Source organism: Synchiropus splendidus, chromosome 2, assembly GCF_027744825.2.
Source record: "Synchiropus splendidus isolate RoL2022-P1 chromosome 2, RoL_Sspl_1.0, whole genome shotgun sequence".
Taxonomy (NCBI): domain Eukaryota; kingdom Metazoa; phylum Chordata; class Actinopteri; order Syngnathiformes; family Callionymidae; genus Synchiropus; species Synchiropus splendidus.
The window spans coordinates 35,691,700-35,709,722 of NC_071335.1; the positions used below are offsets into that span (position 1 = coordinate 35,691,700).

At 43.5% G+C, this 18,023-nt stretch overlaps 1 protein-coding gene across 2 annotated transcripts; it reads left to right on the forward strand.

Moving 5' to 3' along the window:
* Nucleotides 1-2,080: 2,080 nt before the first annotated feature.
* LOC128753454 (mast/stem cell growth factor receptor kita-like) lies at nt 2,081-17,906 on the forward strand. Of its 2 annotated transcripts, XM_053855174.1 has the most exons (21): nt 2,081-2,226; nt 5,034-5,309; nt 5,379-5,666; nt 7,380-7,519; nt 8,502-8,670; nt 9,144-9,333; nt 9,401-9,516; nt 9,668-9,782; nt 9,996-10,183; nt 10,723-10,829; nt 10,935-11,061; nt 11,158-11,262; nt 11,328-11,438; nt 13,414-13,552; nt 13,627-13,694; nt 13,761-13,855; nt 14,426-14,548; nt 15,716-15,827; nt 15,979-16,078; nt 16,421-16,526; nt 16,595-17,906. In XM_053855174.1, the coding sequence occupies exons 1-21, from the start codon at nt 2,184-2,186 to the stop codon at nt 16,736-16,738; spliced, it is 2,862 nt and encodes a 953-aa protein (XP_053711149.1). In that variant the 5' UTR covers nt 2,081-2,183; the 3' UTR covers nt 16,739-17,906. The 2 variants fall into 2 exon arrangements, with proteins under 2 accessions (XP_053711149.1, XP_053711148.1); XM_053855173.1 differs by having other exon boundaries at nt 13,627-13,855.
* The last annotated feature ends 117 nt before the right edge of the window (nt 17,907-18,023 follow it).

Here is an 18,023-nt window from a genome sequence, read left to right on the forward strand (position 1 = left end):
TCTCTTCCTGAGTTTTATCTTATCTTGCTCCAGCTGTCATTACATTCATATATCCACCCGAGAATTTGATGCAGTAGATTTGCCTTTTAACTTTTCTCTGTGTTCACCATGATATCCTCACCCCTATGGAGTAATATATTGACATTGGGAAAGTGGACTTTTGTGTCCTTGACTGTCGACTGAGGCTTTCCTCCTCAGTGACGGAACAGAAAGTAAAGTAGCAATTGACACCTTGTTACACATAGAATGAATGAGAAGGCATCCCATGACTGACTTAACCCCAACCTACGTCTTTTGTTTTACGTGTTGCACTGCCAGTGCATCAACATTGAACGCTGAAGGCTGCCCTTGTCTCAGTGTAGGCAACTTTCCCAACGTCAACATACCGTATAACAGGAGTGGGCATGGGTTGCCTTGATAGATCGATACAACGTCAATAACAATGTAGTGGCCGCCTCCATCCTGATCTTTATTCTGGGCCACATACTAATATCCCTAAAGTCCTGCCTCCCAAGTTTCCACCCTTTCCCATCTCTGAACTGTGACTCAGCAATGGTTGATCCCACCCTCAATCGATGACGTGATATCGAGGTCCCCTTCGTCAACTGACTGGAAAAAAATCAATGAACATTTTCAACAGAAACTAGTCTAATTCACTGAGCTACGTAACAGACCACATTCCGTATCGGTCAACTAAGGATAGAATCTAGCGCTCCAGGCTGGCGGGGCGGATGATCTTTTCCACCTCCGCCCAACATGTACCCTTAAGGCTCCTGCTGGGGCTGTAGAGAACCGTTTATTGTTCCACAAAAACCTGTCCGCTCCTCTCGAACCTGAGGTTCAGTCATACTAGGGAGGCTGACTGATATGTTTATGTACAAGAAAGTGGTGTCCCCGTTTGTAGACTATGTCCTTCGGATTCTGTGATCATGTGCGGATGTCTGAAATGGCCATTAGGCAATGTTGCTCAGTCCAGAATGCGTCATGTGTTCAAGAACAATATACCAGTGTATTTATTTGAAGACTTTTTTTTTTTTTTCCAAACGTGGCAGGGTGTACAAAGAGATAGCCAAATACACAATTAAACATTTATTGGCCTCTGGCCTGCTTTCCGCAAATTTTGGAGAGTTTATTTACTGTCTATTGAGTTGAGCAAACAAGTAACTCGTTGCTGTACCAGAAACATCCATACAGGAAGGGCATACGTTTGTTTTGTCGTGAGAACCACCACGTATGAATTATGGCCTCACTCCTTAGTTCTCTAAGTCTATTTTGTGTTTGTTATCCTGCTATAGATGAGGGCTCGGTTTTACAGCTCTGTCATCTGTCAGTATCAGTCGTGTGCTAGAGTCATTTATCACCTTGTTAAGGAGTGTACATGAAAGCTGTCTGAGAGGATGCTTGAGATACACCACAGGTCGTAGCAGGTTCTATTTGGTGATCAGTCATTTTGCCGGCAGAAGCAAGCACCATTCTGCACCAAAGAAGCCTGTCGGAGAAGGAAAACCCTGCGAACTGCTAGGCATTTATCTGCACAGAGAAGACCCCAGCATGAATCCTCCCTCATCCAGAGACATGAGACTTCCTCAAAAGTGTTGCACTATTAAATAATAATAATGAGAAACTAGAAAATCCCACACTCAGCACCTCGTGTTTTTCATGCAACCAGCCATAACAAAGTCAGAAGGTCAGGGTCTCCTGAGCTGTTTTCCATTGGACTCCGCTGACTAATGGAACTTGGATGGAGTTTATGTGAGGAGAGAGATACAGTTTAGACGGCAGCTGCTCTGGTTAATCCCATATATGCTGAATAGTATTGAGCACTTTGAGCTACAAGTGATTTGAAAATAATATATTAGTACTGGCTTATATTGTTTGAGTTTCTTCCTTTAAATAATCTTGTTCTAGAAGTTGGCAATGTTCTTTTTCTTCCAGTAACAGACGACTCAGCAGCATGGCAGGACTCCAGCCAATGCGGAACAGTAAGGAGTGGCAGGGAGCCTGAGCAGGGGGGAGAGGAGGAGCAGTGGGAGGGGAGGGCGAGGAAGAGCTAACTGTCTCTTTAATTTCACCGCCTTCAGGATCACCAGGATTTGTTTATGCGCGCACAAGCGTGGAGAGATCTGCTCTGCTGAGGATGTCTTCTGTTTCACTAGGTGGAGTAGAGTGAAGCGGCCGCAGCCATGAGATGCCTCTGGATGGTTTTGGTCTATCTGCCGCTCACAGGTAAGAGCCTTGCCTTCTGGTTGTGTCCATTACTTTTCTGTCTTCAAACCAATTTGTTGTGTTGGTTCTGGCTCTGAACTGTGAAACAAGCCCTGACACCCGGCCGTGAGTGAGCACATTAAGACATGACGTCACATATCCAGGGATGTTTGACGGTGCAGCTCACATCCAACGTCTTTAAATTCGATTCAGATGGGAAGGGAAAAGTCAGTGGGCAGGTGTGTGCGTGTGTGTGCGCGGCGCGTTGCAACATTTTACGGGAGTGCTTGTTCACACACTTTCCAGTAACCGAAAGAGAAGCGCACCTGGAGAAGGTCAAGTTCATCCGGGGGCAACGGTCTCGCTACGTAACACGACGACGGCTCTTTAGCAATAAATCAAGCAAAAATATGATGGAGTCAAAACACACGCTTATTCAGTATTAATTTAAAATGTGTTTTAGTTGACTGTCCACAGCAGTGAAATAAAGTTACTGGAATTATTTTCTGTCTTGTTTTGACTCATTATATACATGATAATTACATGATATTACCATTGCTTTGTGCTATGACAATGAGGAGGGTTTTTATCGTAATATTTAGTACAGCTAAATTGTACATTTGACCTTTATATGAATCATATATAATTTAAAAAGAAGTCAGTCTTCCTTAGTAAGAAATAAATAATGTTGAATAAGAATAACTATTTTATTTGCACAAAATTTGAAACAAGACTCCTTTCCTTTTACTTAGCCTCTGTTTGATGTGGATATGCAGCTCAGTCAGTTTATACAGTTTTTGAGCCTGAAAAGGCTGCTACTTTCAATAGGCAAACTAAGCAGCTGACGCACTTGTCAAATTTCATTTCAAAGGAATGTCAAAAGCAATACTGCCTCTTAAAGAGCATAACCAACTTTGCGCATTTGTATGGTTGTTATTACTGTGTTAATACGTTTTTGCTTTTAATAGGAAGACCTGTTTGCGGAGAGTTATAATTTGCACTTGAAGTGATACAAATATTTGCCCAAAAGAAGCAAAGACACATTTGCTCTCACAGGCACACACCCCTAAAAACACACACACACATTTGGATACACACTTGTAACTGCGTCTATTTGCATCCCCGTGTTTTATCTGCTCCTGCGAGGCCTGGAGGCATAACAGTCACATGAAGAACCCACAGTGAACAAACGCTCCCCACGTGGGAGGGAAAGTCTTTCTGTGGGAGCGAAGCGAAAACAAATGAAACTCTTCTATGGTTTACTTATCTAAATGGATAGTAGGTTCTAAATGCATGATTACTCAGCGGGTAGACGCTTCATAATTATTGATCGCCCGATTGAGTCATGGTGGTGAGATAAGCAATCTGTCTTTAGCCACTGGCTCTCAGTCATTCGTGCATCTTATTTTACGCTTCTCTTCTGCCTCTTCCAAATGAATTTGAAATCAAATCATCTCTTGAAAGCTTCCCAGTGAACGCTCCTTTAGCTTACAAATGATCAGACATTTTTTGGTCCGGCGACGCTAAGCTTCAGTGTCTATTGGAGCTTTTTTATTGAGAAAAAAAAAAAGAAAAGCTGAAACAAAACCATAGAGAGGGGTTGTTCTACTCAAGAGTTTTGTGTAGAAAAAGGCATCTAAGTGTGTGTATAATGTGGCTTCAGAAATAATAAATAAAGGAGGAAATGTAAATTCATGTATTTCAGTTATGAAACCCGAGTGAATTTTTTTCCCATTATTTAGCATGTTCCTTATCAGTCTCTCAATAGTTGTGAGCCAAACATGGACAAACTCTCCATGATGCAAACCATGAAATCTCTAAATGGACTATGCAAGGCTTTCTTGAGCTGAATCATCATCATTTTATGATCGAGATTTAAGCCAAATTATATTTGATCATGCCTGACCTTTATCCTTTGAAAAAATATAAATTGTAATTCAAAATAATGCAATTGTACATGCTATTATTAAATACATTTTTGAAGAAAGGTTCCTTTTTTTTTTATGATGGCTCCGCTGTCTCTGCTTATTATGGTTCTGGCTAGAGACTATAGATATGGGCTCTTCATAAGTGCTGTATGTTGATATTTAAGACATACCTTCATGAATACTACACTGTGAACAATAGGAAGAAAAACTAACATGTCAAGGAAATGAGTACCACCGTCATTCATCACACTAACCTTCAGCGATGCAGATGGAAGTGAAAACCGTAGCAGCTGCTGCCTGGAATACTGAACAAATGAGTTGTTAATTCAGGGTCTTATTTTCTCGGTGTCGTTTTAAAGTGTCTTTATTGGCAGAGTGTTAAACATTAGCCTCCAATGATCCCCAAAATGGACAGTGCTGTGTGAAGAGGGTCATTAGGTGTAAATCATGTGGCATTTCTGGTCACGCTGTGGTGCAGAAGAAGCATCAATTATCAATGACCCCCGGCAGCGTAAATGCTGCGGCAGTCCCACCATGCTTTTGCTTGACCCCTTTATCAATCTTCATCTTGCGCCTCCAGCTTTTTCATCGTTTGCTTTGCGATTTATCAAGAATTGAAGCCTATTCATTTCCTCATGAAATGGAGGCTGTTTTCCCGCAGAAACAAGTCTTGGACCTGTATTGTGGTCGGGAGCCATGTGACCACAATCTGAACACTTCCAAAGGGAGTCATTTGGTCTGCCTTGGGGTTGTGGGTTCAAATTCCGTTCGCTGAACATCTGTAGCGGGATCTGATAAACTCACTGACTTTCTTATGAATGTATTTGGATGTAAAAGGTTTTGTTTTTTCTTGATAACAGCTGGCTTCTGTTCAACCCCACTGTGACTCTTTTGTTCCAGGTTGGTGCACGCCCGTCATTTCTCCCCCTGGGCCTCACGTCGTCGTGCCCAAGAAGGGGAAGCTGGAGCTGCGTTGCCATGAAAACACAACAACGCCTGGTATCCCATCCAGGGTGAGATGGATGAGGGAGAAGTCTCGCAGGCTGGAGGGAGAAACTGAGGAAGGCGGCGTCGCTCTCCTCAGGGTCCCGTCAGCTTTAGCCTCCCACATGGGCCGTTATGTCTGCGTGAACAACAACACCAAGGAACACAGCTCCATATACGTCTATGTAAAGGGTTGGTGTCAACCAGAGTGAGAAAGTGAGATGGCGATGAGGGGGTTCAACATATATTCTCTCTCCACAGACCCGCTGAGTGCTTTCCAGCGCAGCATGGTGAACGTCATCCTGGTCCGTGCCGGCGAGAACTGCACGATCCCCTGTCTCGTGACCGACCCAGGGGTCACGTCGCTGTCTTTGAAGACATGTGACGGGTCACCTTTGCCCCTCGGCCTGAAGTACCAGAGCGACCTGGAGCGAGGCATCATCATCGGCAACGCGATCAAGGAATACGACGGGTGTTACGTGTGCGTGGGGCAACTGGGAAAAGACAATCTGGTCATATCCAGTCAGTACACTGTGGATGTGAGACTTGGTGAGAGAAACTATTCCTTTGGAGAAACCTGAAATAATGCATGAGCTTCTACAGGGGGTGAACAAAATAATGGAAACACCTTAAAGCTAAAAGAGCTTTAAGGTGTTCTGTACGGGCACCATGTCTTTGGTTTGGTGCTGATGGGATTTGAACTAGGAGTGTTTTTGGTTGTAGTTTTCACTTCCCCTGCTCATGTTAATATTGATATTAGAACCCGGAGGAGCACTGTTATGACTTCCTCCGAATAAAAATTCATACGATGTGCAGTAGAACTTTATCATTGAAGTCCAGTTTAGATGTAATAAAAATGGGGCTGGGATCAATGAATATTGCAGTTGCAATATATTACAGTGTCTGCATGTAAAACACAACAGGACATGAACACAAACAAATAACACACACATCACAGTGGCACCGCTCATAAAGTGGGTGACCTAATACCAAAACCTTGGCAAGCGTGCCATTTATAATCTAAAATAATCTTTGACAGAAGCGAGGTTGGAGGAGTAAAAGGGCTGCAATGTCATGGAAGCTGGACAAGGCTCAGGCAGGACGTGTTCAAATATCCCGATGTGACTCCCAATGCATGGGCTCATTTCCTCTACTACCTTGATGCTGGGCTACCAAAAAGTTGTGTATTATATGGCACGTTTCACACAATTTTCAGCAGCTACATTAGAATCCAACCACAAAGCTCTTGTGCAGCGCCAACTTGACACTTGCATTTTAAACCACAGTCACAGCGGAGGGTGAAAAATGGACTGGGACTTTAGCGTGTTCATTCCATTTCATTCATTACAATAAAAAAATATTAATCCACCTGACTTGGATTAATCATGTATAAATGTCATAACTGAAAGGGCATAATGGTGTCGACGGTAACTGGCAGCAGCTAACTGACAGTCGCTGACTACAGTGAAGCTGTGTGAGCTATTGAAACAAAAACCTGCTCCCACTGCGGCAATGTCTGGAACAGTTTGGAGACCTCAGGCAAAGAGCTGCATGCTAGTTAATGTCAAGCTGCTATCTTAGATGGACGGTGGCAGACTGTAGTAATGGAGTCAATAGTCGATGTGCTGTCGTACGCAGAAGACACAGGAGTGGAAACTAAAAGCTTTGTAACGGAGCATGAACGCTGTGTTTGGACATAAACACAAGCAGGATTAATCTTCAAGCATCACATTACCTTGAGGTGACGTCAGTGCTGAGTCACTTCCGTGGAGAAAAACATTTTTGCTTATTTGTGTTGACTAAACACACGCGAGACAGTTACATCAGAAACATGACATACAACGCTTGGTCCTTGTTGTTTTTCAGGAAGGCAAATGAGAAATAGGTCGACCTCTGTAGGGCACAACCTTTAACCCCAAATGAATATATATAGATTTTTGATATTCAAGATGAATGTTCAAGTTGATTTTGACATGTTAACAAATTCTAAATTATTGTTAGGTTGTGAGTGTGTGTTCCTTTTAGAGGAAAAGCTGAAGGTGCATTTCAGATGTATAAGCTATATATGATTAAGGTAAGAACAGGCCAGAAAGTTAGTGAAAAAGGTTTGCAGTGGCGTAAAGCAGAGGCAAGAAAGCACTTCGAACTGGATGTATGTGGTGCCAAAGTCGGTGTCAGTTTCAGTAAACATTCCATTTTACATGAAAGCTTCCCTGATGTTGATCCCAGGTTATTAAATTATCCTGTCGTTTCTCCGTCCAGCGCCAGAGGCGCCGCCGGTCGTCTTGCTCTCCCAAAAAGGTTCAGTGATCTTGAAGAAAGGAGAGAAGCTTGAGTCGACGTGCAGCTCCACCAACGTCAACCCAGAGTTCAGCCTCCAGTGGGAGTTTCCTTCAGCCTCGGTAGGACCACTCACCGAACCATTTTCATTCAAAAGCCATTTTCATACATGCACTCAAAGGTATTCAGAAATACGCATTTAAAGATCAACATTTAAAATTATTCAATGCTGCCATTTGATAAAATATGTTTATTCAAGTGGACTATGAGTATACTTATTTTATACTAAAAGTACACTTGAAGACATGCAACATTTGAAATACTTTTACTACTTTTAGTATATTATTGAGGTGATCCAGCAGCAAACTGTGCCAAGGATCCTGGCAGTGGATGACTGGGGGCAGAAAACAGACTTTTGTTATTACTGTTAGATATGTTCTGAAAAAGTGTTGTTCTCATTTCACTGTTGTTGAATAGTGCTATCATTGAATTCCAAAATAAATGTTTGTCACTGTGAGTGTGACCCGCTGCCTATATCCTACCATCGCGGATATGTTTAGTAAAATGTAAATATTAGTTGTCGAATAGCGCATTGACAACTGCATATGTCTGGTAGGTGCACTCCTTCGGTTTCTGCTTATAAATATGAACTTTAAATCTACATGCTTCTTACATACTCGCTCAGAATGATATACCTAGTACACTCGTAGTATACTTGAAAATATACTTTTGCAAACTAAAAATGTTCCAATTTAGTTCGAAGAAGTATAAAATGAGTGTACTTTCTAGTAAACTACTACTACATGGTTTGGACTATACTTGTATACTGATGCAGTATATAATATAGGGTATACTTAAGAAAATGAATTTCATGCATGTCAGGGTCTGCCATGACTCAAAATGGATGTGCAAATTTACATTCTTCAAAGGAAATATGGTGCGTTGATTTATGCCTCTGTATTCATGAAAGGTGAAGTTATAACGTGCAGTATGTAAAAATCCAAAAATGGCTCTTTGTGTTTGTGTGAAAAAAATATTTACTCCAATTACTAGCAACATACAGTCGGCGCGCTGTATAGTTAGATTTTGCTTTACTTCCTGCAGCACCCTGAAGAATCTCAGAGCTCGCACATCCTGTCGGGGTCCCGTGTGTACCAGCGGACCACGACTCTCCTCATCAGATCCGTCCAACTGTCTGACTCTGGGATCTACACGTGTTCCGCTCGGAACGAGAGAGGGTCCAGCGCCGGCCTGCTGCAGCTGGACGTCTATGGTGAATCAGGTCTTTCATGTTTGTTTAAACATGATATATATATATATATTACATTTAAAATGTAATATATATATATATATATATATATATATATATATATATATATTACAATTATATATATATTATATATATATTACATTTTATCCCAAAGAAATGGAACAAATGTTTCATTCTGAAGGTCAGATGTCATGACACCATTTTAGCTGGAATGATGACGCATGATTGGAGAGAAGTCAAAACACTCTCACTAGATCAATATTGACACGAGCTCCTGAATTTGATGTAACTGAAGTGGATCAAATAACCTGAAAGGTTGGCAAATATTGAAAAGAGTTTTACCTTTAATGCAGCCGTTAATATGTGCCTCAGCCCCGTCCTTTTGGATTCTGTCGACACTTTCTATCACATGTTTGCCTGAGATATTAAGGTCATCGCTTTGGGTTTTTTTTTTTTTTTTTTTTTTTTTTTTTTAGATCAGGGATTCATCACTGTGGTGGGCAGCAAGAGTCCGGTCCATGCCGTAGTCAAGGAGGGGGAGAGCCTGAACCTCAGAGTCCAGTGTGACTCCTACCCGGCCCCCACCTCTCTGTTTTGGTCCTACAACGGCAGGAAACTCCTCAACACCTCTGAGCATGTGATCAGCGTGCACCGCCACCGATACAGGTTCACATGGCACGGTTCAATTCATTCCATTCGCCCGCATAATGACACCTGGGCTTTGTTCTATCAGGTATGTGAGCGTGCTGCGACTGGTGAGGGTCGTCGGTTCAGAGGGTGGGGTGTACAAGTTCTCAGCCAGTCACGAAGACGCCTCTGTCACCCATTCATTCCATGTTTACGTCAACGGTGAGTTTGTTGTGGGTGAATGGAGAGTACTTATCAAAGCAGCCATCTGTACTCCAAACATAAGATACTGGAGATCGAAAGTGCCACTTGCTGTGCATGCATTTTCTTTTCTATATGTCAGTCGCTGATCCTTTACCGTCTTCTTTTTAAGTCAAACCAGCCATCGTCGCTAAGGAGGGGCCTGTTGACGGACAGGTGCGCTGCGTGGCCGCCGGCTTCCCCGTGCCGAAAATCAGCTGGTTCTTCTGTGATGTACCACACTCTAGGTGTGTCTGGTGCTACGTTACAAGATGGCTACAGACAAGCTGACAGTTCGCCTTGTCTACATCCAGGATGTCCCACACTGAAATGCCTTTCTAAAATGTATTTAGCTTTGAGTACTGCTTTGTAATCTTTGAGATAGAACTAAAACAACAAAATCATGTCAGGATACACTTCTGTAAAAACACGCAGTTCATTGATGAACCCAACCCCAACAGGTGCTCCCGCCTCCCTAATGCCACACAATGGGAGACCCCGGACGTCACCATGGTTACCGAGTCGCAGTTTGGGCGGGGTGAGGTGGAGAGCCGACTTAACATCAGCAAGGAACACGCGCGCTACAACACACTGGAGTGTGTGGCCTCCACAGAAGGAGACGAAGCCTACACGCTGTTCTCCATAAGCGGTACGCCGACACACATACGCGCTCACATACTCGCCTTGTTGCATATACGGTTACTGATTAAGATTAGCATCCGCTGACACTGCAGGATTACAGCCAAGACTTTGCTAATCCAGGACACGCACAGACACCACTGCCGCAGCTGTCCGCCTCAACAACTCAGGAAGTGTGTGTGCACGAGTGTGTGATATTGGTCATTGAAATGTAGGTCCTAAGAGGAACTATTTTTTTCATTCTGACTCGGGAAAGTCTTGGAATGCCTCAGTTTTGAGCAGCGGCCAGCAGTCTAATCTGGTGCATTGGGTTCTCTCCACCATGGCTCCATGGATTTTCCACACCTGCATGTAATGACTTTGGTTGCACAAGTAAAGTCAACTAATCTGCTCCGGCATCATGGTCTGAAACACCCTCTTGTCACCAGTAGCAAATCTGGAGAGACAACGTTCATAGTATTCGTAGCAACACATCATGGTAGTCATAATCTAATGTGCAGTTGTTGTTTTTTTTCTTCTTCTGCTACAATCCGTCTGTTTCCATTTTAGAACGAGTGGTTCCTCATAAACTCTTCACCCCTGTTTTAATTGCCACCGTGGCCATCGGCTTCCTGCTCCTTGTCTTCGTGGTTGTGCTGCTCTATAAGTACATGCGGGTGAGTGAAGAGTCTGGCCGTCTTTGCCTTGGCTGCTGCCCTCACACATTACCTTTATCCATCACTGTTGTCAGTGTTTAGTCAATCTTCTCCTACTGTTAACAGAAACCAAAATTCCAAATCCAGTGGAAGGTCATTGAGAGCATCCATGGCAACAACTACATCTACATTGACCCCACCCAGCTTCCCTACGACCCCAAATGGGAGTTCTCTCGACAGAAGCTGCGCTTAGGTGAGCAACTATAGAGTTTTCCTCCATGAAGCCATCACCGTTTTCTTTTTAAAACTTGATAAAAGTTTCTCAACAAGTCATTGTCTGTGGCCACAGGAAAGACTCTGGGCTCCGGAGCCTTCGGGAAGGTGGTGAGAGCGACAGCGTACGGACTGTGCTCGGCCGACACGGTGACGACCGTCGCGGTGAAGATGCTGAAGCGTAAGCGTGTTGCTGCTGATTCTCCTGAGGCTGGTTTAATGAATGCGGGGATGATGTCATCACAGCCAACGCTCACTCCACGGAGAAGGAGGCGCTGATGTCAGAGCTGAAGGTTCTCAGTTACCTTGGGAACCATGTGAATATCGTGAATCTGCTGGGAGCGTGCACGGTGGGAGGTAAGCACATGCCGTTTATGAGAGTAACGTCGGTGAGCTAACAGAGGACGTGATGCACTCTGACGCATCACAAATGGTCTGGAGAGTGGATCAATAACAGAAGTGTGCTCCGTCAGTTCCACCGACAATCTTCTCACTCAGGCGCACACACTTGCATGCATTATTATTGTATAAGACTCATCTGAGGAATGAACATTGACACCAGTGTCTGTGCACATGACTGTGCCTCACCAACACCAATGTTGTCAGATGGATTCTTAAAGAAGATATCGGCTTATCGGTCACCGGTCAAATGGGACCAACAGGATGCAACTCCACTGAAAACAGAGGATGAATCAATTCTTTCAACAAACTAAACAGTGTGTCGCGTGCCCTCAGGGTGACACAGAAAGGGGTCTCTGATCACTTCTACAAGTGTTGTAGCTGCCTAGGGACTTGAGTTTCCAGAGTGCAGACAGCACAGTCAAGTTTCATTGGTTGGATCTTTCGATTATTGATCCATTCTTTACATGTATCCTTCATGTGTGGCTCATCAGTTCTGCAAACTCTCCAGATGTTGCTGAAAGAGTTGAACACTGAACTAAAGAATCTTCTTAGGGGAAGCAACCTGCACTTTTATGATGATGTGGTTTTCATAACTATCAGTCAGTGTTTGTGAATATCTGAATATTGTGAAGTTCATCTGGATCGATCCTGCGTTTGAAAAATGAATTGGCAGAGACACCGTGTCAGAATACATTTCTCATAAGTGACAGTTAAAGCGGTCTAGTTTCTACAGTCAGAATCTCTCGCCAGACTCCTGTGCGTTTCCTAAATCACAGCGAGAGGAAGTCGTCACTTTGCGATAAATAAATTTCAGCCTGAGACAATTGAGATCTTCCACAGTGTCCTCCTACCTCAAAGCTGTGGCCCGGAGGCCATATGCGGCCCAATGCCTGCATTTTTGTGGCCCGTTTGATGTCAAACTAAAACTCGAACTAATATTCTGCCTTCTTATTTTGTTCTTTCTCTTTTAGTCACCACCACCACTTCAGCAGTAAATAGAGTGTGTACTTGTTTTAAGACTAAAGTTTTCTTCTTTTCATTGGCCATGTTTGTGTTTTTCTTGTTCCTCAAAATACATAGAAGGAATATATATAAAATATATTTTGAATAAATTAGCTTCTTATCTTGAACGTCCAATCCATAGTTGATTTATATGGAAATTAAATGCATATATAACGAAATATTTCATTAGGCTTTGTGGCATATTTACACTACTTAATATCCTTAATTACATTTCATCTTTAGGTTCATTTTGTCCTTGTTACTTAAGTATATACATTGATAGATATTTTTCCATCATGTTATGTAGTCACCACTGTCTTTCTTGTGGCATGTAGGCCCCTCACAACCGTGACAGTTTCTAATGTGGCCCTTCAGGAGATTGAATTGCCCACTTCCTTCCTACCTTGTTATTACCTTCACTCTGCCCCTCGCAGCAGCCGCCAGGTCTCGCTAGGCGGAACCGGGTGAACTGGAATGCACCCATTGACACAGTCAAGAAGGGCCGCCTTCTCAACAAAGTGCTGCGGGAAACTTCCTAGAAAAGACAGAGCTCCTTTCACAGGGCTTTATGAAGAAACAACGCATATAGTAGCACTCACAGCACAGAGGAAGTGCCTTGACCTAACCTCATAACTGGACAATATTCCCCAGAAAACCCTGCAAAATAGGGACTCAGTCGTGAAAACCTTCAAAACACCACCAATATACTTTAGCTAGCAAATGGACAGACTGATTGAGGGCGACACAAATTAGAGGTAAAGGTCATTTCTTTTGGATCAATAGTGACTTAAACAGTCAAACCTGTTCCACACAGCTTGTAAAGTCAGAAACCGCATCTCTTAACAAATCACATCATCTCCTCCTTTATTGATGTCTGTTTCTGTTTTGGATGCTTCAGTTGTCCTCAGTTGTCTCTGCTTTGTGCCAGGCCCACTTTTGGTCATCACCGAGTACTGTTGCTATGGCGACCTCCTCAACTTTCTGCGGCGGAAAAGGCCATGTTTCCTCAACTCTGGGCTGGATGACGGTTACTATCGCAATGTGGCCAACGGAGTGGAGAACTTGGGGTGTGTCCTCATGTCTAGAGTGTGGCGTCTTGTCAGCACGGCGGTTTTTAAGAGTCTGCTTTTGTTGCGAGCAGGAGAGAGTCCACTGCGAACGGATACACACCTATGAAACCGTCTGAGAAGGGAAGGTCGTCTCAGTCAGGTAGCGTCCTGGATCAGAATGAGGACCAGGTCCGTCGGCTAACGCTGCTGCTTAACGTCCCGCTAGATGACCTTGTGGATGAGCTGTCTCTGGATGCAGAAGACCTCCTCAGCTTCTCCTTCCAGGTGGCAAAAGGAATGGAGTACATCACTTCTAAAAATGTAAGGCTTTCCTACACTACATGTGTCACAATGTTTTACGAAACTATAAGTGATACCTCTTTAGTTTTAAATAGTTTCACTTTTTAAAATGAATTCCACGTAGCTATAAAAATAATAAATGTAATGCTTTCATTTTAAAATAACAACTTCGGGGCAGATTTCTCCTGATTCAAGATTGTCAGTATGATTATTAACTTACATTTAGAGTGTTTTATTTATTCATTTATTATTATCTAAACTGACTGTTATGTTCTGCCAAGACAGAATTACATATATTTGAAAGCTAAGTATGACTTAGAGACCTTTTTAAGGCCATTTTGGATGATGAATTGAAATGTAGTCAACATCTCTTCCGCCCATTAGAAGACCGATCAGGCTTCAAAATACACTCTACTTCTCCAAATGAACTAGCTGAGGGGGTGAACTCCACGTTTTTTTAATCTTTGATCGAGGTTTGATTTTGTCAGTTGACTGTTTGAGGGTGCGCACCTCACAGTCATTGGAGAACCAGCTTTTAAGTCAACACTTCTGATCGTCTGCGTGTGTGTGTGTGTGTGTGTGTGTGTGCAGTGTATTCACAGGGATCTTGCTGCGAGAAATATACTGTTGACTCATGGCAGGGTTGCTAAAATTTGTGACTTTGGATTGGCGCGGGACATCACCACGGATGCCAGCTACGTGCTCAGAGGCAACGTAAGCCCCTCTCCAGCCATCCCTGTGTTGCCTTGTGTTTCCTCTGCGTTCAGCCATCCTCCGTCTGATACCACTGTCATCGAACCCCAAACATTCTCTCCAGATTTCATTTTTTTCTAAAGTAGAAAAGGTTAAACATGCTATTACATATACATAACCATCACATGTCGGCTGGTTTTCAACAGCAAACGGCCAAAATATTGACTTTTGGGTACAATTGCCACTGTCAAAAAAGTTGCTATGGAAACTATTTTTAGCTCACATCATCACCGATAATAATAATGGTCATAATAATAGTCTAGTCTAGTCTAGTCTTGTCTAACATAATCTAGTCTAGTCTAGTCTAGTCTTGTCTAACATAATCTAGTCTAGTCTAGTCTAGTCTTGTCTAACATAATCTAGTCTAGTCTAGTCTAATCTAGTCTAGTCTAGTCTAATCTAGTCTAGTGTAGTCTATTCTAGTGTAATCTAGTCTAGTCTAGTCTAGTCTTGTCTAACATAATCTAGTCTAGTCTAGTCTAGTCTAACATCATCTAGTCTAGTCTAGTCTAACATGATCTAGTCTAGTCTAGTCTAGTCTAGTCTTGTCTAACATAATCTAGTCTAGTCTAGTCTAGTCTAGTCTTGTCTAACATAATCTAGTCTAGTCTAGTCTAGTCTAACATCATCTAGTCTAGTCTAGTCTAACATGATCTAGTCTAGTCTAGTCTAGTCTAGTCTTGTCTAACATAATCTAGTCTAGTCTAGTCTAGTCTAGTCTTGTCTAACATAATCTAGTCTAGTCTAGTCTTGTCTAACATAATCTAGTCTAGTCTAGTCTTGTCTAACATAATCTAGTCTAGTCTAGTCTTGTCTAACATAATCTAGTCTAGTCTAGTCTAACATAATCTAGTCTAGTCTTGTCTAACATAATCTAGTCTAGTCTAGTCTTGTCTAACATAATCTAGTCTAGTCTAGTCTAATCTAGTCTTGTCTAACATAATCTAGTCTAGTCTAGTCTAGTCTTGTCTTGTCTTGTCTAACATAATCTAGTCTAGTCTGGCCAATATGCTGGCAGTTTTGTTTACACTCTCTTCCCTGGGCGACCGTTGCGAGCCTTGCTGACGCTGGATTGTTCTGAAACAGTGAGCATTCATGGCCCAATGTTTGTGTCTGTCTGACCTGCAGGCGCGTCTTCCGGTCAAGTGGATGTCTCCTGAGAGCATCTTCGACTGCGTCTACACCTTTGAGAGCGACGTGTGGTCGTACGGCATCCTCCTGTGGGAAATCTTCTCCCTGGGTATGACTTCCAGGCCGCGCCGCCCGAGCTGCAGCCCGAGCATGAAGCCACGCTGCCATTACCAACATCCATTAGCTCTGGCATTATAGCACTCTATCAGATTTGAAAAACATCTTTTCCTGGGTCATTAAAATGGACTACACCTCTGCAGGAAACAGCCCCTATCCCGGGATGCAGGTTGGATCGGCGTTTTATCGGATGATCCAGGAAGGTCAGAGGATGAGCAGGCCGCAGTTCGCCCCCGCTGAGATGTAAGTCACCTCCTCAGCGTCCCTGCTCTGAGTCGTGTATTGAATTCCCTGAAAGTCAGTATGTTGAATCATGCTGTTGCAGTGCAGCATGGGGCTCTGTGAGTGGTGGCAGACATTTTAAAATCATGTCACGGTCAAACATACAGAGTCTGAGGTTCCAAAAATAGTGTGACGTGAGCAGCACAAAGTGGAGTGTTTTTCTTGTCTGTAGTGGCACAGGAGGCCGTTGAGTGGGTGGAAATCTCACCCCCTTCATCTGAGCTCCCTCAGTGCCGCCTCCTAGTGCACTTTTCCAGTGGGAGACTTTAGTTTGAGACGCTGATCCGAGTCTGCCCCCTGCAGGTACGACATGATGCTGTCCTGCTGGAACCAAGACCCTCTGAAGAGGCCTTCTTTCAGGAAGCTGGTGGAGAAGACCGAAGCGTTGCTGTCAGAGAACACCAGGAATGTAAGTTGCATCGAGGATGATTCTGAAACAAAGGAGAATTGGAAGCACAGTGGAACTTGTGTGGGCAGGTGTACCTGACGCTGAGTGTCACGTCAAGCGCGGCCGATCAACAGAGGGCGGCGTCGCGGCGGCTGAGCTCCGTGTGCAGCACCACCGCACCCACCCAGCCTTTACTGCAGAGCACCGCCGACGTCTTTTTGGACTACGTGTGAGAGAAACGCACGCGACTTGTGACCCGACTGCTGCAACACATTCCTGAAAGGTGGTGACCCTGGATAGGCACATTCGGCTAGGCCCGGCCACACCCTCACACCTGCCCCCGCCCAACTGTCTGCTCTTGTTTGGAGTGCGCAGTGAGAGAGGAGCGTCGCCTCAGAGGGCGGAGCCATTCAGACTACTAACCTCAGCTACTAAACCTGACCTGGGTGTGAAGAATGTCTGCTTCCCATGCACATTCTCAGCGCTCCTGCACCAACCACCCGTGCTTTATCTAACACCACAGTTCCTTTGGTGTTCAGCTGATCTTTGTGGGCTTTTGTCAGACAATCAAAACGACTTCATTCACCAGTTTCATTGTCTAAAACGTACCAAAATCAATTCATGTTTTTCAGGATCTGACCTCCTTATAAAGGATCCACAAAGCTAGTTCCTGGGGTCTGGACGTGGTCCAAAGCGAGTGAAACGGTTGACCACTTTTTTCTTTGCTCCATCCAATTTGAATGTCTCGCTCTTACAGGTGTGTTACTCACCGTTCATTTTAGCATTTTAGAGAGTTTTAGTTTTCATTCTCGGACATGTAGTTAAATGTGGTGTAGTATCTGTGGTGGAATGAATGTGGATGTGGAGTCATCAAACTGGTAGTTAAAGTCGTAGTAGTCAGTGAGACTGAGACTGACCGAACTAGTTACAGACAATCCAAGCACCTGAAGAATGATCAGAGTGATTTGAGTTTGTGTCTTCGGAACATCAAAAGTTTTACATCAAGATTTGAGCGAAAAAAAATGGCAAATTACAACCCCCCGCCGTGGCTTTTAAAAACACTTATTCAAACCCTAACACTCAGTAGTTGTGCCAGCATGTGAATATTTGAGCCATAACAAAAGTTATGCAGTAAAAACAACGGACTACTGCTTCCTCAACCAATACTGTGAGATACCATTGTTGCTGTTCGTGTTGTGGTGATAGTTTGTATATAGTCTGATCAAAGCCACGCATTTAGGACGAATCCTGTGCCCCTGTGATGTCAAAGCTGTATGCGATGTCAATAGAGATATGTGCCTTTAGATCTTTTTATTTATCTTCTTTCTTTTTGTTACTCGTGAAAAGGTGAGAGCACAGGAGAGGCGCGGTGCCGAGCGTTTTGATACTGTTGGTTGACTTGTGATAATAAAGAAAAGTGTCTGAAATGATCGATTCAGCGACTCGGTTCTTCACTGTACGGTGTGTTTATCTGTCCGTCAACGGAATTTTGCTTGGCAGCCAAGCTGCTGAAGAACA

Coding starts and splice junctions, on each gene's coding strand:
- LOC128753454 (XM_053855173.1), top strand. CDS start 2,184: ATGAGATGCCTCTGGATGGTTTTGGTCTATCTGCCGCTCACAG. Junction 2,227..5,033: donor GGTCTATCTGCCGCTCACAG/GTAAGAGCCTTG, acceptor CTTTTGTTCCAG/GTTGGTGCACGCCCGTCATT. Junction 9,783..9,995: donor TGTGATGTACCACACTCTAG/GTGTGTCTGGTG, acceptor CAACCCCAACAG/GTGCTCCCGCCTCCCTAATG.